The sequence below is a fragment of the Habropoda laboriosa genome, unplaced genomic scaffold (assembly GCF_001263275.1).
Source record: "Habropoda laboriosa isolate 0110345459 unplaced genomic scaffold, ASM126327v1 scaffold207, whole genome shotgun sequence".
In the NCBI taxonomy this organism is placed as follows: domain Eukaryota; kingdom Metazoa; phylum Arthropoda; class Insecta; order Hymenoptera; family Apidae; genus Habropoda; species Habropoda laboriosa.
In genome coordinates, this window is record NW_017100397.1 from 716,267 (window position 1) to 738,331 (window position 22,065).

Here is a 22,065-nt window from a genome sequence, read left to right on the forward strand (position 1 = left end):
TAATTTCAAGAAAATAACGAAGGCATTTAAGAACAAGCCTTTATTCATCGAATGTCACGTGTTTGCTACCACCTCCATTCAGTTCACATGTGAACTTATTTTAATGTACTTTGATCTAATTGTTAATTCGTTAGATATTTTCTAATCGCGAAATGTTATTTATTATTTCATCTACGATCAAATTCATATTCCATTAGAAATATGATATTACAAGAATTGTAACTATTAACGGTAAGATTATATATTTGTAGACTAGGTGATATTTCGCCTTGTAACAGGTTAGATTTCGGCGAATGATTGAAAATGTATGGTTCATTTCTTCATTAGTAAATCCTGTTTTCTATAAATATAAACGTTCGAATAATAAATAAATTGCACTTGTTACTCTATCAGCGCAAAAAAGATGTGCGTTGTTGCTCCTAGATTGAGATATAAAGACGTAGAAAATTCTGTTGCAATCATTTTATACGAAATATACACATCAAATTGTTAGAATTTATTTATGTCGTGGTTGATATAACTGACATTTTAAGCAACTTAGTCAATATAAAAATGCAATACTTTGTTGTGTTGTTTATTTATAACGTGTATTAAAAGAATTGATAGAATTTGTTTCATTGCATATTTTGCAAAACATGTAAATTGTATTGTGTACTTGTATTATTACATATATAAAAATGATGTCATATGGTAATAAATTGTTTTAGAAGTTTTGGACTAAAGGAGGCATTGAAAGTTACATCTCATTTATATCACAACAAAGGACACTTCAATGACTAAAGATAAAAAGGTTTTTTTATCTTGTTATAAATGTTTAATAGTGCTTATTATGTGTGATAGATTTCATATAAATTAATAATGCATACACATGTCATATAAATGATGGAGAATTTAGAATAGGAACGTTCATCTCATTTGAACCACATAAGTTTTCAAGTAAAATGTGTAGTATTTTGATGGCTTAATGTTTTATACATATATATGTGTTTTGTATTGTTTTTAATATATTAAAATTTGTTTGTTCCATATCAGTTATAATTTTTTTTTCCTGTTTGTTTAATTACTTATAGTCAAATAAAAAACCTCAAATATTACAATATTGTTTTATATATTTGTTGTTTTACATATGCCCATTTAGTATCCTACGAGTATATAATATGGTATATAAAACATATATTTAATCTTGTAAATAGGAATTGTCATTAGAAGATATTTAATTAGTGCTTTTTTTTTATGATTTCAGTTGGTCCTGCATGCTGTGCACTGCATCATCGTCCTGCCCAAAATATTGCACTGTATTTTATCTTACTTTGCCAAACACTACATATATAATAAACTAAATAAGAAATTATTATGGCTGCCTACATCAATCGTACAATGTCAATGATTGGAGGAGACAGCCATCTAAGATCAGCAGATATACGAACTGATAGTTCTCCTCTTCAGATTTTTGTTAAAGCCAAGAAAAAGATCAATGACATATTTGTGGAGATAGAAGATTATGTACATGATACTGTAGGATTTATGATATGTAAGTAATTTATTTAAAGTGTACAATATGGAAGTCAATTGGTGGCATTATTTTTGTAGCATTGCGAACTGAGAGAAATATTGTTACTGCTGAAGAAGCACAAAGAATTGAGAGTTATACTGATAAAGTTCATGCAATTAGAGATGTACTTAAAAGGGATCACATGAAAGTTGCATTTTTTGGAAGGTATATAGTTGGAATTGTATTTAATTAATATTAGTAATATTAAAACTATATTTCATATAAATGTTACAGGACTAGTAATGGAAAGAGTACAGTCATTAATGCAATGTTACGTGATAAAATTTTGCCAAGTGGAATAGGACACACAACAAACTGTTTTTTACAAGTTGAAGGTTCAGATAATGGTGAATCTTACTTGATTACTGAAGGATCTACCGAAAAACAGCCTGTCCAATCAGTTGGTCAATTAGGTCATGCTCTCTGTAAAGAGAAATTAAGCGAAAGCCATTTAGTAAGAATATTTTGGCCCAAGGACAAGTGTTTACTATTAAGAGATGATGTAGTATTTGTTGACAGCCCTGGAGTAGATGTGACACCCAATTTGGACGAATGGATCGATAAACACTGCTTGGATGCAGATGTTTTTGTATTGGTGGCTAATGCTGAGTCTACTTTAATGGTTACTGTGAGTATCCATGCTATATCGTGAGTTAGAAGCAACAGTCATACATATATGTAATATTGTTATAATTACAGGAAAAGAATTTCTTCCACAAAGTGTCTACTAAATTATCTAAACCAAATATCTTTATTCTCAATAATAGATGGGATGCATCTGCTTCAGAACCAGAATTCTTTGAACAGGTATGTGTTATATAAAGTTGAACATATAAACACTATGTAAATATAAGCTTGTTGGACATTTGATTAGTAGCATTACAAATGAAGTGTTAGAAAAACATTCCCAAAAGTATCTTCTTAAAAATGAATCAGGTTTCGTGCATAAAAGATTTTGTATATTTTTTTTATTAAAGCTGGTACTACATATTAAGGTTGTTGTCTCAGAATTTCATTACATATAAGCAGTTTAATTTATTATACATTAGTGTATTCAGAGATAAGTGTGTGAAACACAAATTCATTGATAATTAGCTGTATGCAGTGGCAGCTTTATTTAAATAATTCACATAATACCCCATTTATCTCATAGCTGGTCAAAGAGCAAAAAGAAGTAAGTAAATCCTATTTTGTAAATTTTTATATTTATTTCTTAATTGTACGTTTCTTTTTTTTCTATATGTACACTGTTTTGATTACAAATAAAATCAGTAATGCATTATGCAATGAAGATGTGCACAAACTTTTATGGCATGGAAAAATTCATTAAACTTCAATTACATAAAATTTTCTTTTTATGGTGCAATATGTTACATTACTTTTCTGCTTATTATGACAGAAATCTTAATATGTGCTTCTTGCTTTTTAAGTTGTTTTATAAGCTATTATAACTTATGTTTATTTACATTTTCCGTTTGTGTAGGTAAGGGCACAGCATCAAGAACGGGCAGTCGATTTCTTAGCGAAAGAATTGAAAGTTTATAGCCCTAAAGATGCAGAAGAAAGAGTTTTCTTCATTTCAGCGAAGGAAACTCTTCAAGCTCGTATGCAAGAACAACGTGGCCAACCTGCTCACAGTAAGCTATTTAGATTAAATAAACTTAATCTTTTGTTATTAATTTTTTACATGTATGAAATTTTATTATAGATGGTGCACTAGCAGAAGGATTCCAAAATCGCTATTTCGAGTTTCAAGATTTCGAACGAAAATTTGAAGAATGTATCTCAAAGTCTGCTGTGAAGACGAAATTTGAGCAACATTCTCAACGTGGAAAACATATCGCTACGTAAGTAGTTCGTCACTTATTCATCATTTTGAAAACATTTATTTTCCAATGTAGAAAATAAAAAATATTCTTCTCAGAGAGATTCGGCAAACGTTGGATGAAATACTGGAAAGAACACAAAGGATGAAGGGCGAGCAGATACAAATTAAAAAGGACGTTCATGAGAAATTGAATTACACAGAACAGCAATTAATGTTATTGACTCAGGAGATGAAGGATAAAATTCATCACATGGTGGAGGATGTAGAACAGAGAGTGTCTAAGGCTCTGAGTGAGGAAATTCGTAGATTAGCTGTACTCATCGATGAATTCAGCGTTCCGTTCCATACCGACCCATTAGTTCTAAATGTATATAAGCGAGAACTTCATACACACGTAGAAAATGGCTTAGGTACTATCGTTGAAATTATACTATTAAATTATTTAGAGCAACGAGAAATTTAATTTTATGATTATATAGGTTCAAATTTAAGAGCAAGACTCAGCACCGCACTGGCATTGAATATAGAAACCTCACAACGAGAAATGACCGAACGAATGGCGAGTTTATTACCAGACAATAAAAAGCATATGTCGTTGAGTGTTTTGCCGAGAAGAGAGCCGTTCGAAATTTTTTACAGATTAAACTGTGACAACTTATGCGCAGATTTTCACGAAGATTTAGAGTTTCGATTTTCTTGGGGAATTACAGCCATAATTAATAGGTTCGCTGGAAGGCAAGGAAGCAGATTGGCCATCGTTAATTATCCACAAGAAGTAAGATAATATACTTTATAGTAATATTACCTAACTTAATCTAATTTGTATATTTGTAGATACCACCTGCAATTATGTCTCCTGCGGAAAGTGTGGACTCTATAAAATTTATGTCAAGTGCTCCAAATTATCAACAGCATAGATCAGACGATTGGTCGTTAGCAACTAAGATCGCAATAGCATCCGTAACATCGCAAGGTACTATGGGAGGGCTGATAGTTGCTGGTTTTGTAAGTACATCACAGAAACCTTTTTCAACATTATATTGAATAATGGTTCTGTAACTTTACTGAAATTTCGTTCTCCTTAGATGTTAAAAACGATTGGTTGGAGACTCATAGCTGTAACCGGTGCTATATACGGTGCTTTGTATCTTTATGAACGACTAACATGGACTAACAAAGCGAAAGAATGTGAATTTAAACGTCAATACGTGGCTCATGCTACAAAAAAATTGAAACTAATTGTAGATCTGACATCCGCGAATTGCAGTCATCAAGTACAACAGTGAGTCTTACTTTTATTTTATTGCATAGCTTTTCTTATTTTTGAAAAAGTTATTGTAACGGTATTTTTGTACAATTGTAGAGAGTTATCTAGCACTTTTGCACGCCTGTGCCATTTAGTAGACGAGACCACGTCCGAAATGGATACCGAACTGAAAAACATCGCAAGTACAATACGAATACTCGAGGAGGCGACTAGTAGCGCTAAAGTTTTACGAAATAAGGCTAATTATTTAACAAACGAGCTCGATCTATTTGACGCAGCATATTTGAAGTCTTTAAATTAAGCATTGAACTATGTTGTTTTTAGAAAATAATTATGAGTTGCTAAGAATCGATGTTGAGAACATCGAATTACCTGTTTTGAGAAATATATTCACGCATGCTGTGATAATTAATACTACTTACAATATTATCGACATACCAATAGATGCATGTCTGGATTTGTTTCTCCAAACAATCACCTGTGCATACAGAGGGAATGTTTTTACAAAAAAAAACTCTAGTCTTATAGCAGGCAACCTCATATTTTCTGTTATTCAGAATTTTTAACAAATTTGTAACTATAACAAGTAAATGATTTTGTTTTAAACAAAAAGAATTAGCACTCGAGTCTTATGTGGATAGATTCCCAATGAATTTTTGAATTTTTTTTTTTAACGCTTTATTTCTAAAATGAATCATGTTAGGGAAATTTATTTTTCAAACACACAAAGTCAGTGTTTTAAACAAAAATATTACGGAAGAAGTGCATAAAGTATTTGATTTATATTTGAATCTATTGCAAGATAAATAAGTCTTATTTATGCAGTAAATGAAATAATACAATTATTAGATTTATTAGATTATATTTATAAAAGAGTTTATGTTACTGTATTAATAAAAGGTTGTTTGTTGAGTAAGAATTATGTTCGTTACTCTCTTGATCGTTCCATGTGTAAACTTAAAAAAGATCTTAGCGTAATGTACTCTAGATATTGAACGGTTAAATAGAACTCGTGACTAATGCGAACATAACCTCTCAAAATATGTGAAATTCTATAAAATGGTTCAAGTATGTAATTATGCGCGAGCGAAATGCAACAACAAAGTAATACGATTGTTTAGTGCTGTAAGCTCTTTATTTGTTATGTCATTTAAATTATTATCAATTCCATGTACATTCATGATTTTAATTTTAATCAGAAGGTATCATTTAACCTAAAAACTCCTACACAAACTGACATGATTGGACCACCTGATCCGATTTCGAATTTAAGACCGATAATATTCGCAAAATTTGACAAGGAGAGCAAACTTGAGAAGATATACAGAGAAGTCAGAGAAGAGACACAAATATGGAATCAAAAGTTCTGGACGAAACACAATATCAGCTTCATAGAGGTTTGACCCCCTTTTTTGTGTTGTCACGAAAAATGTTATAACTTTCAAAATATTAAATGTATCGTAGGAGCGTAAACGATTTCAAGAAAATCTAAAAACACAAGGGAAGACCTCGATTAATACAGATGATATGTCAGTATTTTATAAAGAGTTTTTGGATAAAAATTGGCGAATGCACATGAACTATAATATCGCATGGTATAAAAGAAACGTTAAGTTATTGTTCCTCGAAATTGCAGTAAGAATGTCCAAATTAAAATTTAAATAATTCAATTAAATATATTCAGTATAATATGTTGTACATATTTATGATGTAAATCTATATTTATGCTGTATTTGTAAGCTGTCAGATGTAGAATACAAGTATTATGATATTCAGGATATATTGTTAAATATTTATTCATATATAATTATATTGAATACTTCATAAACATTCACTGTAACATGCTATGTTAACATAAACAATTACGACTAAATTTAATTGTGTACACCTCACTAATATAACTGTTCATTTTTCTAAAACGTTCTCATGTTATTTTCATGTATTTGACTTCTTAAAATTTCTATCTGTTGATCTTTCTTTTTAATAACCAATGCCATATATCTATGCTGCTGTTTTTCACAGATAACCTTTTTCTCATATGCTTTCATAGACTGATGTAATTTCTGATAAGTAAGTCTTGCAACTGCAGTTGTCCTTTGGTTTTCCCATTTTAAATAATCTATTTCAGCTGTCAATGTTCTACACTGTTCACATTGTGATATATATGCTTTATTTAATTTATCGTCAATCTTATCCAGTGATATTTGTAATGATTTACTCTTCTGTTTTTCCTCATGCAATTCATCTTTGAGTTGATTGAATTCAGAGGCAACCTGCTGGACCATCTCCTCACTGTCATGCAATAACTAACAAAAATAGATACTTATCAACGAAAGAATTCATTCAAATTTGAAACATGCACATTACCTTTTTCTGCTTTGAAATTGTTTTATTCTGTTCTTCTACAATTTTTTCTTTTATTCTTATTTCAGAAGAATGATTTTCTTGAAGTGTCTCGAATTCCTCTTTCAGGTAGTGACAAGTTTTTGTCTCTTCACACAGGCAGTATTCCAAATGCTCTACTTTCTCTTTCATATCTTGGAGAATAGAGTTATTTGATTGCAACATACCTTTTACTTCTGATAATTCAGTAATCTATGAATGTAACTCAAATATAAAATCACAATTTAATTTTGTTTTTAGAACTTACTTTTTCAGATAATTCCTTGTCTTTTTCCTGTATATTGAATTGCTGATTATTGCATATGCCAGTGACCTCACATATTCTTCTTTTCTGAATATTAATTACATTTGTAAGCTCTAAATTCATATCCATAAATTCTGCCCTTTCTTTATTTAAAGCTTCTTCTTTTTCCTTTACTGCCTGTTTCATCCTATTTACTTCTTGCTCAACCTCTTCACACCTTGTATGATTGAAGCATGCATTTAATATCTAAAGTAATTCTTATATTACATTTTAAGAAACCAATAATTCACATTGATGTAAAAATTTAAAAAATTACCTTTTAGATTCATCCTCTGATAAAGATTGTAACTTATTTTTTAAATTATCACGTTCTTTCAATAAAACTGTATTTTTGCGTGCAATTTCAGTCACTTGTTCCTGGAAAGATAATTATTCTACAATTAATGAAAATAATTTTTTTTCGGGTACGTACTTGTAGTCTCGCTATTTCGTTCGATAACTCGTTTCTATCTGCTGTAGTTAAATCTGCTTGATCATTTGTTTGTTTCACTAAATTCATTGCAACTTTAGTTTGTTCCTTTGCTGTTTCTAATGCACCTTTTAAACAGGCTGCTCTTTGCTCATTATCTTCTTTTAGACAATTCAAACTGCAAGTCAGAGATTCTAATTCCATTTCAAGTACTTTAGAGCGTTTTTTTTCACTTAAGAGTTCCTATAAATTAGATGTTGTATGAATTTAAATGCATGCAAAATAATTATTTGGTGTAAAACCTTTTGAAGTTTATCAAAGATTTTTTTATCCTTTGCACAAATATCTTCAGCATCCAGGTCAATGTCTCCTATTTCATCTACAATACTTTTATCAATTTCACTTCGAAATTTTTCCTTTCTTACTGCCTCTTGGTGTACATAATTCATGTTTGAATTATTTACACCTAATTTAGTATGAAAAGTATCTTTTGTAGGAATAGGCTGCTCCATTTTCTCATCATATGTATCAATTATTTTATCATCAGTATACACTTTATACAATTGTGAAGTTAAATTCTTTTGAGCAGATTTACTCAGTTCCTCTGATTCTTGTAACTTTTGACTAACTGTTTCATTTTTTATACTACCATTTGCATTCTTTGATACTTGTAGATTATCCCGTGAATCTGTCTGAACTAGTAAAAAATTTTTCTTTAATAACACACTATTTATTGTGCAAGTTAATACTATTTATATACCTTTAGTTAATTGAACACTTTTGTAGACATTTAATTTTTTACGTATTTTACACGTCTTCGTATTGCACGGTATTCTCATTTTATCATAATCATACGATATACATTCGTTGCAGTTAGATCCTTTGTATTGCTCTTTCAAAGAAAAAATACGATGGGCACAATGACAAAATTTATGAAAATTATTGAGCACACAAAGCTACATGAAATGTACATAATTTTTTGTACGTTATTTCGTTTTCTTTTTTGTTTGCTTAATTAAAATACACGCTGTATTGTATTTACATTTTTATACGTTGCACGAGGACACGCGTTATATTCCTCTTCCATTTCTCGCAATTTAGAAATAATTGTGAGTTGCCTGTTCAGGATATCAAGTCGCGTTGAAGTATCGCACATCACAAATTTTATTCAATATCCTAAAAATATTTGTCATAATATTAATTTATGTCTTGTTCGTGGATTCGAAAAGTATTGACATTTAATATGTGATATACTGAAAGACAGGAGTGAAATTGTTGCGCATCTGGCTTGTACAGATTGTCTTCTTTTTTATCTGTACAAATTTTTGCTTCATCGTTGGTCTGTGGTTATAAGCTTTAATTTGAACAATATTACACATCCTTTAATTAGCAAAGAATTTAAACAAAGGTAACAGACACGATGCAAAGTAATAATAGTGGACTATTAACTACTGTCGAAAAAGTAGATATTTTTAAGTACCATTATTTCTGCAATGTATTGTTATTGCTTAAAGTTATTTAAGCAAAAAAAATCGTAGGATATTTTACTTTTCTGAGGAATCAAATTATGGATAGCTTTGTGTACGAGTAATATGTATCATTCGAACATTTTAAAGCACGAAAATAAATATTACACACATTCTTATGGAATATTTACTTAATTTACGCAATGACTTTCATTTAGTGTTATTTTATTTCAAAAATCAAATTTTGGAATTCTATATAATATTTTTACAAAGCCAGAGACTATGGAAGAAATGTTACATTTTAAAACGACAAATTATAGTGTATGTAGCATGACTGATGTTGAATGCTCTGTTTCAATATGTCATGTCGTTTGTAATACGAAAAATGTGTTAAAAGTATGGTATCCTATGTAAGTACAAATTTTTTGTTCTAAATATTTAATGATAATTATATCTTACTTTGAATGGATTTTCACAAACTATATAAATATTATCCACTTGTCCTTTGTTTTACATTCCTTGCAAGAAATCTTAAGAAAAATAACATTTCTAGTAAAAACATATATAAACGATGCTAACCTACAATCTAAATTAACAGTAAAATTTGAAAACTGTAGAGAGCATTTACGAACGAAATTATATCGGGATGATAAAGATGTGTGTGTCTTGGGAAAAACAAAAATGTAAATATATTAAATGCAGACATATATTATACAGACTGAAATTATTTTTAATAGTTATACATTGTTACTACTTAACAATTATCAACTTTATGAGTACTTCAGTAATCAACAATTAAAAAATAATTTAATGCTCAAATATATATCAGATCAAAGTTTTGCATATATGTACATACATGTAGAGAACGACCTAAAATTTTCGAATAATTATAAAAGAAATGATTGTCCATGGATAAAGTGTATATAAAAACGTAATTGTTAGCTCTTCGCCAGAATAAAAAAAATTCTTAGCAAATGGTCTAGCCGAATAAACATGGTAAAAGTGCCCCCAAACCGAATCGATCATGGGGGTTTTAGTGGGTAAGAATCCCACACTACCTTGTCTTTCCACTCCAGGAGAGACGAGGTGTCTTGGAAGATTTCCCCCATGTATAAAAAAACAAAAACAAATGATATGTCCAAATTAAGAGTATTGACTAACTTAATACATATGAAAGCATTTGGAACTGCATATAATGACTATTTAATGAATAAAATATGCCGATTATACGAGTATGCCACTCTGCGTTCGAAAGGTTAGGAGATATCGGTTTATAATTTTTTTAAGTATGAACCACCTCTCAAAAAAATCTGAAAAAATTATACATTAATAACCATAACAGGCTGCTAAAACTGTAGAAAAATGAACATGGTCACACGAAAAACTAAAATAATAATATAAACGAATATTGGTTTTTGATTTTTCTAGGTACCGCCCCCCGCTTCGAAAAACCTGAAAAAATTAAACATTAATATCCAGAACAAGACACTAATACTGTAAAAATATAAACGTGGTCATTTGATAATTTCAATATAAAAACAACATTTATAAACTTTCCGAATTTTTTAAAAATCGATTTTGCAGTGAAGAATTCTGAAAAAATTCACAGACATGTATGCCATTGGGTAGCATATCCATGATTTTTTTCATAAGTTTTCATTGAACAGAACAAGATCAATGGAGCTTAAACTGTAAATTGTGTTGCACCCTGTAACTACCCTAGTAGTAGGGGTACCAGCTTGATACTTGGCAGAAAGGGTTTTTTTCGAGTGATCTATCGAATGATATGCACCAATATCGATTCGGTTTAGGGGCACTTTTACCATGTTTATTCAGCTAGGCCCTTTAAAGAAATCTCAATTTATCCATGCATGTTAAAAGTGCCTGCAAGTTATATTATTTGCTTAAATTCGACTTATAAATAGTTATCTTATGAACGCCGTTTTAAATAAAAGATTGTTATTTGTATGAACGTTTTTATTTGCTACACTATATAAAATTCCTATTATCTCCTGATTTGCTCCAAAACAATTGTCACACTATTTTGGTGTGAATCAAAAATCTTACTGCTAATTTTACGCGCATCCGCAGTTGTGACTGTGAGATCCGTGTAACACGTGTCTATTCAAACTCCGCCATTTAATGCAATTTCCCTTTATCTGAAAGTATCTGGGAAAACGGGGAAAAAAGTGTCAGGGAAATCGAAGGCATTTACCAAAGAAGAAGAGCTTTTTCTTCAAAAAAAAATTTTGCAAAACTTGTCAACCAAATTGTCATCATTATCAGTGTTATTTTATGGCAGTGCCTTCATCGTTTCGGCGATCCCCATCTGTGAGTTCAGAATGTTGGAAAGTCCACAAATATGATTGATATTATTGTTATATTAGTATTTATAAGTTCTACTACGCATTTTAGTATACGTTTATATTATGAGTTTGCGATTAAATGAATTGTTATATAAAAATTTCACTTTTGAAAAGTTAACCTCTATCTTTTCGTTACAGGACTTTTCTAAAGAATTCATTTGATCGACATTTACACCAATTAAATTTTCTTCGTTTTAGTCACATTAATTAGTACATACGCTTTTGTTCTCGCGTATAAAAATACCAAGTTTATGTTGAAACAGAAGGTACTGTACATTAGTAATAGAACCTTCAAATAAAAAGGTATCTATGATTTCTAATTTTTTAAAGTGAAATTGTATACTTTCCTTTAGATTGAAGTGAAAACGGAAGATGTAGTGACAATGGATATGAGCAGAAAGTTAACAGAAGACAAGAAGATAAGCATGCAGGAAAAAGATGAAAGGTAGTTAAATATTCTTAAATGCACAATATATTCAAACTGCATTTAATATCGTATTGTAACATGATCAAATTTCTAGGTTGTGGAAGAAAACCGAGGTGGCTAATTATAAGACAACAACATTCTCAATCTTTTGCAACAATGCCTTATTCTTAGCTCTTGTTTAATTGTACAAGAGCTAAGAATAAGGCATTGTTGTAAAAGACTGAGAAAGATCTTCATTCTACATCTTGAAGACACTTACTCCAACTGTAAATTACATACTTTCTGTTAGCGCTACTGTATCACAATAATTTATGCTGCCAAAGAAATGTGTATGAATGTTTGATGGTAACCCATTGATATTACAAGACAATTCTGTGTGACACTGATAAGTAAATGAATACATATAATAAAATCGTTTTTATTTATAGAAATTTTACAAATTCGTGTTACTACGATACGACATACTTAAGATTTTATGTGGGACACCCTATAGATACTGAGGCCGATAATACATATTGTGTCATCGGCTATTCGACAATCGACGACGGCGACTACTACAGTGAAGACAGTTAATAAACAGCGTTCAATGTATTAGTCACGTCTGTATAAGCAGTTTCAATTTTCAATGGATAGTACTGAAAGTTCTTTTGGTAATATCTCGGAAACTAATGATTGGCTGCAGCTAATATTTTGTATTTGGAGTCCACCCACCCTTCTCCCCATTCCCTCCAAATTTCGTGTCGATCAGCGACCAGGATCTTTCGGAGCTACACCCAATTTATCCTTATTTTAAGGAGTACCCCCTTAAGTAAGTTCTACATGAAACATTTTTCGAAACACAAATAGTTCGGAAGATAATTGCGCGGGTTGATTAAAATGAGGCACCCTGTAATATGTTCTGGACAAGAAGCTACTGATTACTGAAAAATTCTTCCTCCTTCGCTGTCTGCTAATGGTCCATATTTCATTCTTCAATACTAAAAATTCATAAATGTATCATAAATAATGAGTTATTAATGATTTTTCACCAGCCGATTTGATTTAGCATCTGGGAGGCGGAGCTTAGGGAAACACGGGCGAATAAGAAACGTTTTCTCTCTATCCCTCTCGCATTTGTTGCGTGTTCCTTGCGTAAACCTCTGTTCAATGCCTGTTACTAGTAACGAGCCGTTAGTTCGCGCCGTCAAACAAAAGATGATGTTGATGTCGCCATAATGCTTTCTCGCTACCCTTGTTAAACTTATGGAGGATTCTTTCTCCCCGTTTCTATCTTTTTATTTCTTTTCTTTTCTATCATATAGCATATATTTGTATTTATAACCGCGTTGCAATAACGTCATGATTATGCGTACCTTATATTTAGTTTCACGACGAATGATTAATCACGTCGCATCCACATCATTCCGTTACAGCCTTTTGTCAAACTGCCCAGATAATATGGTTGAGGGAATCAATGGACTGCACGTAGATTATCGAGTGCCTAACAATCAGAAAATTAATCTTTTTGGCAAGACAGACGGTAATATTTGCGATTTACGTTACTGCGACTGTCCGAGTTATGGTTTATCGTCGCTTGCAGGCGACCGAATATTTTCGTACAAATTAATTAAATCCCGGCTCTATTGCGGATGACGAATTATAACGGATCACAGATTGTAATCCATTATACGCAATTCTAACGCGGGCCATTCTAATGCTTTATTTGCTTGTTTAACTTGGACCGGTGCCAGCGTATAACCCGTCGAAGGAAAATCCCTCGCCAAATTGTATATTCTATTCCTGTACAGAAGTGAAAATGCAAACATTGACTTATGAACGGTATACCATTCTCACCGCTGCATCCTGTTGCGTACACTTGTTGCATTTCAGCATAATCGACAATTTAACCTATACTTAATATGCAACATACGATGACTCGAAGTGGTCGTATCTCAAAAATGAAAGATTTACAGATTTATGTTTATTAGGACTTTTACTGCGTTTCTAAGTGATTGCATATCATCGAATAACCCAGCGGGTTTTCGTAATGCAAGGAACCAGAGTATTGGCACAATCGTGGCCATGCATTTGGCAGAAGCGTATCACTTTCCTGGTTTGATTTATGCCGTCACGTGATACTCGTGTAATCTTGACAATTTTCGACGGATAAATTGAGATTCAATTATTACGCAAAAAACATCGAGAATTGGAATCTATAGAACAAGCTAACCTCTCAAATTCCGTGAAGTCCAGACTAAACATTCGATGGTTGCTCGAAACATTGATAAATAATAGTTTACAATGTTAGTTAGGTGGCTTACTACTCGGCTTCATGCATTTTGGACCTTCTCCAAAAGTGTTGATCTGCGGTTTCCAGACAAATGTTAGCCGATTCTCGCGGATGATCCTTGTTACCAGACCAACTTATTATCCGGCAATGTTCCATCAATAGCAGACTTATTACGTGCTCTACTACAGCTTATGGATGTTTGAAGACGATCTGTCATACTAATACAAGAAGACTTTTTCTTCCTTCGTTTGATTTATGTTTCACCGTTGAAGAAGCGAGTCGGGTAGTGTTACACGGTTTTATGCGCTGTCAGAGCTCCCTTTATGTGGACGAGGCTGCTGATGAAATCTCCAGAAGTGATGTAGGTTATACGCTGCTCAAAATAATTACGTCATATGACTGTAAAATGAACTGTTTCATTTGATTCGCTATAGGTGGTATTTGATGTCTACATAATGTAAAAGAAATTTTGAGTAGAATATTCACAATTACTTCAATACAAATTTGGTTCATAATTAATTCGAAGTCTGCGGTTGAGCTTAGAAAACGGCTCGTAAATAATTTGAGAACACTAGACGATATTGCAGTCTTGTACGAGGCAAGGTTGTAGTTATGTGATACAGAGTTGGTCTACTCGTAAATCGGTTCCTTTGTTCCCGCCTCACTGTGCAGGTTTTTTGTCTCGATTCCAAGCCATAAGTTGTACATTGATTTTACTGCCGTATGCCACTGAGTATTACTGTCGTTTACGCTGACCACAGAATTTTCATTCTCTATTTTCGTACCCCGCGGTGCAGCAATATCATTCTCTCTCTGCGCTTCAAAAAGACGCATGCGATCGTGGTCGCATAGTCGCCTCAATGAACGGATACAGGATGTGAACGCGTCGTTCCAGCGGACGGTCTAAAATTAAGAGAGGAATCCATCCCGGTCGGACTTTCATGCTCCCTCCTCTACATAATTTCAATTCCGAATTATTTACGATGTTGCACGATACTTTCTTCGCAAAAGAGTCCGGGTTACCTTTTATAATCCGTTTACAACGATACCAGTCGCTCAAAGGTGATGAAATTTTTTTTATTTGTTCTAAAAAAAATTCTGAAAATATTTTATTTAAATATTGAAATTGAGTATCTTTAATAAAATTCCATCAAATTTAAAAATGTAAATTAAAACGTATTCAAAGATTCATATTTTTTATTTATACTAGTACAAATAATGAAGTAACCATAAAAAAATTCTATTATATACTCTTTTATTAACTAAATATGTCGTAAAAAATAAAGAAATTTAACACTTCTGTGACTAGTGGGACACATATGTCTCACCTGAATGTTCGAATAAAAATTGATCACGATTTAGTATTCATAAAAAATAATTCGGTCACTAAAGGGTTAAAAATTCACAATCAATAAAAAAAAATCCACATTATTTTCACTGAAAGAAAAGATTCAACGATGTAGCAAGAAAGAAAGAGGTAATGAGGGGGTCGTTGAAGCTGGAGGGTCTAGAACAAGAAGACGGCCCTGATTTCGAGCCTCGCGGCAGCGCCTGAATCCCAGAAATAGCGCAAGCGCTTTCCAAAAGCTTTAAGGCCCGTGAAGAAACGGAGAGAAGGAGAGTCAGACTGGCTGGAGGTCGCGGGGTGCGGTCCGGCACCGCCACGCAACCGCTATATCCTCCTTTTCGAATATTACCACGGCGATAGCCGTTCCTCGTGACAGTGCTCGACGGACAGCAACCATACCAGCACGCACGATCACGTAGAACCTTGATAATTTCCGTTTTCCCTGCTCGCGTAGTAAAAAATTCCACGTTCCGCGTCCACGACGACGATCTCTTCCTCGTCGTACATCTGGCTGTACAAAGTGTTTTTTTTTTTGTTTTTTGAGTAAATTTGTTCCTTAATTTAAAAATAAAAAAGTAAAAAAAAGTAAAAAGAGAATCGCGCCACCATGGTATGTTCTATTGATGATATCGTAAGTCGTCGCCCTGGTAAACATACACGTTTTCCTGTTGTACTCTCTCTCTCTCTCCCTCTATCTTTTCTTTATTTATTGTATTTTTTTACTCTCTACCTAATCTATCTATCTATCTGATTTGTTCATTCATTACTGTGCCTAGACTTGTCTCTATTATTTCTCTTCACTATTTTTCCACTATCTGTATTCTTGTTTTGTGGTTGTTGAGTCAATCCAAGTCTCGAATGTCTACTTGATGAAATATATTGCTGAAAATAATTTGAGAAACAGTTTAAACTGGAGTTTCTATTCTTTGGAAGCTTTAGTAAAGTGATACTCTAGTTCTTTTGAGCAGTATATTACCTGACACGTGTTGCAGGGGGATGTTCAGTGCATTCTGATGCAACAGGTGTAAATTGGTAAGAATGGCATTGGAGATACGGATTCCTCCACTTCCGGCGCGGAATGCCTGCATCCACTGTTCTTTTTGTTCTCTTTTTGTCTCTCATTTTTTTCACCATAATATCTTTTCTGGCCTGTTCTGACTTTTGTTTTAATCTTTTTTTTACTTGTCTAAACAATAACAGTGGTTACAATACCTAACAGCGAACGAGAGTTATTGGTCCAGAGATGCGAGGTCCTGGAAACGTGATTGTTTTTTACATGGCGAATTTTCTCGGGCCTCCGTTCCTCCTGTCGATTTAATCAATTAAATTGTGATTAACTAGCAATTATGCCTTGTAATAATAATGTGTATATTTATGATCAAATAATAGAGGAAAATTGGAAATATCGTTGAGTGATACTTAAAAATCGAGAAGAAGAAGGGAGACGGCCTGATGTCTGACTAGTCGCGACCATTTCTACTGCGCTCAGTTCCAAGCGTCGCAAACCTCGGGACAAGTTGTTCTAAAAATCGAATTAAATTGCAACTTCTGGTGTTAATGAAAAGAACAATAATATTCAATTGCATTGGAACAACAATAAGATATGCATGAACATTTTTTAGAATATCACTACGTTAACCATGCACGTGTACTTCAGAGTTTCTTCAACTGATTCATTCACTTCGAATTAATTCGTTCTTCGTAACACAGCTCGTAGAATATGTATAATGATTAGAGTAACAGAATGTCCTCTGGCGATGTTTAAACTTAGCAAGATCGATTTATCATTCAAAATATTCTTCATTTTATTGGATTAATTATACGGTGATCGAATTTTATTTTTCTTTGTTCGCAGGCCGACGAACTTCCCCCTGAACAAATCGCTGGTATGTATCGATAAATCGATAGAGACTAACCTAAAAAAAGTAACAAACATTAACAATATTCTGTGCCTACTGGTCACTATTAAATAATAAAGAAGATATTCGTTCACTCGTAAACTAAATAATAATTCAATTAAAAATTATATAAATTGAGAAACTTCCAAAAGACTAAAAAAAGCTACATAATACAGTAACGATAAGATTTCTTCTCCAGAATCATGCATCTAACCAATAGGTGACGCCATATTGCCAGGCATTTAAGGTCAGCTCGCCATAATTCAAAGCTCTTTAACTGAATCAGTACCACTACCATATCAATTAACATTAGATACATTAGTAAAATAGAGTGTATGTTTCGCCATGGTAGCACTGGGCGCGCCATTCTTGGCTTTCCGATATTTCAATCGCGTTGAAATCGTATCGTGTTTACTGGACGCTGGTTACGTCTAAATTTAACCTGCTCGCTGTTTCTTCGTTACGTTTCCTTGTCGGCTTCTTGACCCTTCTGCTGCCTGCGACCAAGGGGGGCTCGTTTAATCGTTCCGGAAGATACACTGGCTGAACGTCTATCTTTAGGTTACCCTATCCATCGTTTCATGTCAGAAGCCAGCTACGTTCCGAGCTCCTCTATTTGAATGCCAAACCTAGAACAGAGAAAGCTTGTCCAAAAACTGTGTAATTTCGACGTTTGTCAGATTGACACGGTGGTGTTTATTGTTGGGACAAGTCTTGATTGTATTTCGATGCTTTAATCGTCAGAATAATAAGACAAATTTATAGCTGATCTATAATATAAGAACAAATATTCTGTTTTAGTTAAATCATAATGAGGTTATGTTAATTTTTATTTTACGATAAAGAAAGTTTTTAAAATCATGATTAATGATTAAAAATTATTTCAAACCTGAAAATTCTAGAAATTTGTTCTGATACAAGTCTAAAAATGTTGTAGGTTAGTTTTTTAATGAAACAAAGTTAAACTGGAGCAAAGAACGGATGGACCAAATAAGAAATCTGAACGGCACTTCTCAGAGTTTATTTGCGCTACAATTCGATCGGGGGCAGCCGGTATAGGCTGCCTATGTATAGCTACAGAACCGTCTTAGCTGCCGTAGTATGATGAGGAGGTATCGCGTGACGATTCGATCAAGATCGATAAAAATAGAGAAAGGATTCTCCAGAGAGATCGAAAAATAGAAGCTCGTAACGGCCCACTGGTTCTGAAGAGAAAACGAAATATTCGATAATCGCGAGACGAAAACATTTGTCCTGCAGTAAACATGTCTGGTTTAAAAAAATCTGTTACTTACCAATTTCTTTTTATTGTCATTTGGTTACTCAAAATAATTAACCAGATTCAACTTCTTTTTTATATATCTAAGAAAAGAGACCTACTTTTGATTTCCCTTGTACACATTTCAGTGTGCTTTTTTTATCATATACAAAAATTCGATAAAAATGCGAAAAAATTGTGGTCAGCTTTCATCAAGACTGTCATAAACAAGCTATCACATAAATTGCCGTAAAATTCCTTCACACTGACAACGATAAATAAACGCTCTAACCAGTGTGAACGGTGGTGCATCAAGCCAAATAAGCTTCGAGCCAGAATCGTGAGCGTACGAAAGGGCATTAACATCGGATTCTAAATCCGTAACTGTATCGTAGACAGCTCTTAACACGACGAAATATCACTTAAAACAAACCAGAATCCTCCTCTCTGCAATTTTCTATTTTTACGAATAAATAAAATATAAATCTTTCTCTGATAAAAAATTTTATGATTTTATTTCAGTCCTTCGTAAAGCGTTCGACAGCTTCGACAGGGAGAAGAGCGGCAGCATTCCCACCGATATGGTGGCCGACATCCTCAGACTGATGGGCCAACCTTTCAACAAGAAGATTCTTGATGAGCTGATTGAAGAAGTTGACGCAGATAGTAAGTAGTATTAATAAAGCATTAGTCAGGCAGTCTTACAGTAAGTAAAACTTGTATTCAATTTGCATTTATTTTGAAATTTTATCAATTTAAAATGAATAACGTTTAATTTAGAGATAAGGTTAATACAAATTTATGAATAGAATTTTGTTATTAATTAACAGAATCTGGACGCCTGGAGTTCGAAGAGTTCGTTACCTTGGCTGCGAAATTCATCGTTGAAGAGGATGCAGAAGCCCTGGAGAAGGAACTTCGAGAAGCTTTCAGGCTTTATGACAAAGAAGGTAGATATACACCTTCTTTATACTTTATTCAGAATAAAAGTCTGGTGAAAACTCTTCTTCCTTACTAATCTCGTGTTTTCCTGGATCGAGTTTTACAATCAAGAAAAAGCAAAAGAAAAATTAGAATTAAAATTAGTATTTTTGTTGTTCAAAATATGTTTGTCTGTGCCAAGGAAATTTTTCCTACGATTTATAGAAAATTTTCCGACTGTTATTTTAAATTGTTTTATAAATACTTACATTCGTTTGTCTAAATTTTTTATACAGCCTATAAGACAAGTTAAAGAATGAAACGGTGATGGTAGAAAAAATGACGCAAAACAAGAATAAAGAAAGATATATCGGTCAGCCGAGAATAGCCGGTTCCGCGAAACAAGCCGCGTAAAAGAACCGCTCCCCGCTTCGTTTCATGGGAATAAGAGTCGACTACATTCGAGATGTCTGAGGCTACCGGGATTACCGCCAAGAATCAGACTCGTTTTATCACCGAAGCCTTCATGAATTACGATCAAGTCAAAGGCTTTCGGACATATATTAACGGGACTATTCGCTCCCCCTCTTCACCAGTAGACTAATAACTCATGTTCCTTTTCGATTTTAATGTTGAAAAACGATTATAGATGTTTGAAAATATTGGTTGTAATAAATTTCTAAGGTGAAAGGTTATTTTTCGTACAGGAAACGGTTACATCCCGACTACATGCTTGCGCGAAATTTTGAGGGAATTGGATGACCAATTGACGGACGAGGAATTAGACATCATGATCGAGGAGATCGATTCTGATGGATCTGGCACCGTTGACTTTGATGGTAAGAGGAATAGAAACAAGTGTTAATTGGTCTTTTATCGACAGTTGAGTTTATTATGTATTATAGGTTATATAGTCAATCATGTCAAATTGTTTGATTTGTTATGGATAAATGTTTTTAAAGTGTAGCTACTGATAGAGACACAATAGATTCAAGCAACGAAATAAATAGTAATATCATTTGTTACTGTGCTGGAAAGTTAACACGTGCTACCTACCGAGTATTGGTGTTTATTTATACAAGATCGGCGTTGTTTCTCTCATGTTCCCGCTATTTATGTACTCGTTCGAGAAATTGACGTGATTTGTCACGACTTTAAAAATTCGGATTGCTAAAGTTTTTATTCTTACTTTATTGTTGATGTTATAGATAGAATAAGAATATAGTTGTTGTTAGCACTATTTTTAGAATGTTCGTATTATTAAATCGTGAGATATTCCAAGTTTTTCGACTCTCTAATCCTGTTCCAACTTCGATACAAAGATTTTGGCATCCTTCACTTTTTACTCGTTACAGGATTCAACCTGCAAACTGCATCCTGAGTATTAACGATAATTTATCTTCGAACAGTCATAAAACAAGATCGATGAATAATAACTCGAACGCGTTCGTGGGCTCGAGAGAAAATATAATTATTACTTCTTTATCTTGAATAGGCCAACTGTAAAATCAACTACTTGTTGATTCTTTTTTAAATGTAATAATTTTACGTGCTAATCTACATCTTTAAAGTGACGTACAAACCATTAGATAACCAGGGTTACCACTAATTTCGAATTTATAATCAGACCGAAAAAAAGAAATAAAACATCTTTCATTTTTTTAACCGATAAAAAATTAAAATATTTATTTTAATTAAATACATTTTGCAGAATTGTAGAATAAAAATTTTCTGTTCCAGAATTCATGGAGATGATGACTGGAGAATAAATCAGTTGACGTGTCGGTGATATCAGTACTCAAAGACAATACAAGTGCGACGATCACGTTCTATTCTCAAACTAATTATCTGCGTGTTTCTTTTAAGAAAAACCAAAAAAAGTTGCAGTTGCAAATGAGAACAGTGTCTCTAAATGCGTGCAAAGGTTATGTCTCCTAACGTCATGACGCGTCTTCGTCTATTGTTCAAGCTCGTTGGATTTTGGAACGATTGGAAAATAGCTTGTGTCACGAGGAAGATCTCGTCTACGGATTTTTCTTCTACTTTAACGAGTGTCACAAATTAACTATTTTATATGCGAGTCGTGATTATAATTATTATTATTATTGTAAAAGTAACGAGTCACAGGTTCCAATATATTTGCATCACGCCTGCTAAGTTTTTCATGGACAGTATTTATTTGTTGTTAATAAAATACCATTGAAAAGAACTTGAAATTTCCTTTCCACTAAAAATAATCAAATCAATAATACTTTTAATGATATGACAATAACTATGGAATCACTGAATTAGTTACGATTTTAATATTAAGGTAGTGAATGGAACAAGGGCATTGATCGCCTAGACTTT

General features: G+C 32.9%; 4 protein-coding genes across 6 annotated transcripts; all 4 read left to right on the plus strand.

The window, feature by feature from the left end:
• Positions 1-73: 73 nt before the first annotated feature.
• Positions 74-4,954, plus strand: LOC108575159 (transmembrane GTPase Marf). Its single transcript, XM_017937885.1, has 12 exons — positions 74-231; positions 1,244-1,531; positions 1,591-1,717; positions 1,787-2,180; positions 2,252-2,359; positions 3,036-3,189; positions 3,261-3,399; positions 3,477-3,790; positions 3,860-4,155; positions 4,215-4,385; positions 4,466-4,662; positions 4,744-4,954. Exons 2-12 carry the CDS (start codon positions 1,354-1,356, stop codon positions 4,946-4,948), a joined length of 2,283 nt encoding a protein of 760 aa, XP_017793374.1. The 5' UTR covers positions 74-231; positions 1,244-1,353; the 3' UTR covers positions 4,949-4,954.
• A 588-nt stretch (positions 4,955-5,542) lies between these two features.
• On the plus strand, positions 5,543-6,312 carry LOC108575227 (APOPT family protein CG14806, mitochondrial). 2 transcript variants are annotated; one of them, XM_017937969.1, is made up of 3 exons: positions 5,543-5,772; positions 5,847-6,044; positions 6,112-6,312. In XM_017937969.1, the coding sequence occupies exons 1-3, from the start codon at positions 5,707-5,709 to the stop codon at positions 6,310-6,312; spliced, it is 465 nt and encodes a 154-aa protein (XP_017793458.1). In that variant the 5' UTR covers positions 5,543-5,706. The 2 variants fall into 2 exon arrangements, with proteins under 2 accessions (XP_017793458.1, XP_017793459.1); XM_017937970.1 differs by having other exon boundaries at positions 5,850-6,044.
• A 3,941-nt stretch (positions 6,313-10,253) lies between these two features.
• LOC108575116 (translocon-associated protein subunit gamma-like) lies at positions 10,254-15,859 on the plus strand. Its single transcript, XM_017937833.1, is given in 7 exon segments — positions 10,254-10,269; positions 11,396-11,560; positions 11,734-11,861; positions 11,949-12,043; positions 12,117-12,206; positions 12,252-12,318; positions 15,812-15,859. Coding segments are annotated over 7 exon segments (609 nt in total).
• LOC108575136 (troponin C) lies at positions 15,784-21,864 on the plus strand. Of its 2 annotated transcripts, none has more exons than XM_017937853.1 (6): positions 15,784-16,270; positions 17,495-17,525; positions 19,318-19,461; positions 19,626-19,745; positions 20,424-20,555; positions 21,457-21,864. In XM_017937853.1, the coding sequence occupies exons 1-6, from the start codon at positions 16,247-16,249 to the stop codon at positions 21,483-21,485; spliced, it is 480 nt and encodes a 159-aa protein (XP_017793342.1). In that variant the 5' UTR covers positions 15,784-16,246; the 3' UTR covers positions 21,486-21,864. The 2 variants fall into 2 exon arrangements, with proteins under 2 accessions (XP_017793342.1, XP_017793343.1); XM_017937854.1 differs by having other exon boundaries at positions 15,784-16,249.
• The last annotated feature ends 201 nt before the right edge of the window (positions 21,865-22,065 follow it).

Coding starts and splice junctions, on each gene's coding strand:
- LOC108575159 (XM_017937885.1), top strand. CDS start 1,354: ATGGCTGCCTACATCAATCGTACAATGTCAATGATTGGAGGAGACAGC. Junction 1,532..1,590: donor TACTGTAGGATTTATGATAT/GTAAGTAATTTA, acceptor TTATTTTTGTAG/CATTGCGAACTGAGAGAAAT. Junction 4,386..4,465: donor GGCTGATAGTTGCTGGTTTT/GTAAGTACATCA, acceptor CGTTCTCCTTAG/ATGTTAAAAACGATTGGTTG.
- LOC108575227 (XM_017937969.1), top strand. CDS start 5,707: ATGGTTCAAGTATGTAATTATGCGCGAGCGAAATGCAACAACAAAGTA. Junction 5,773..5,846: donor TAATACGATTGTTTAGTGCT/GTAAGCTCTTTA, acceptor AATTTTAATCAG/AAGGTATCATTTAACCTAAA. Junction 6,045..6,111: donor ACAATATCAGCTTCATAGAG/GTTTGACCCCCT, acceptor AATGTATCGTAG/GAGCGTAAACGATTTCAAGA.
- LOC108575136 (XM_017937853.1), top strand. CDS start 16,247: ATGGTATGTTCTATTGATGATATC. Junction 19,462..19,625: donor TGAAGAAGTTGACGCAGATA/GTAAGTAGTATT, acceptor ATTAATTAACAG/AATCTGGACGCCTGGAGTTC. Junction 20,556..21,456: donor TGGCACCGTTGACTTTGATG/GTAAGAGGAATA, acceptor TTTCTGTTCCAG/AATTCATGGAGATGATGACT.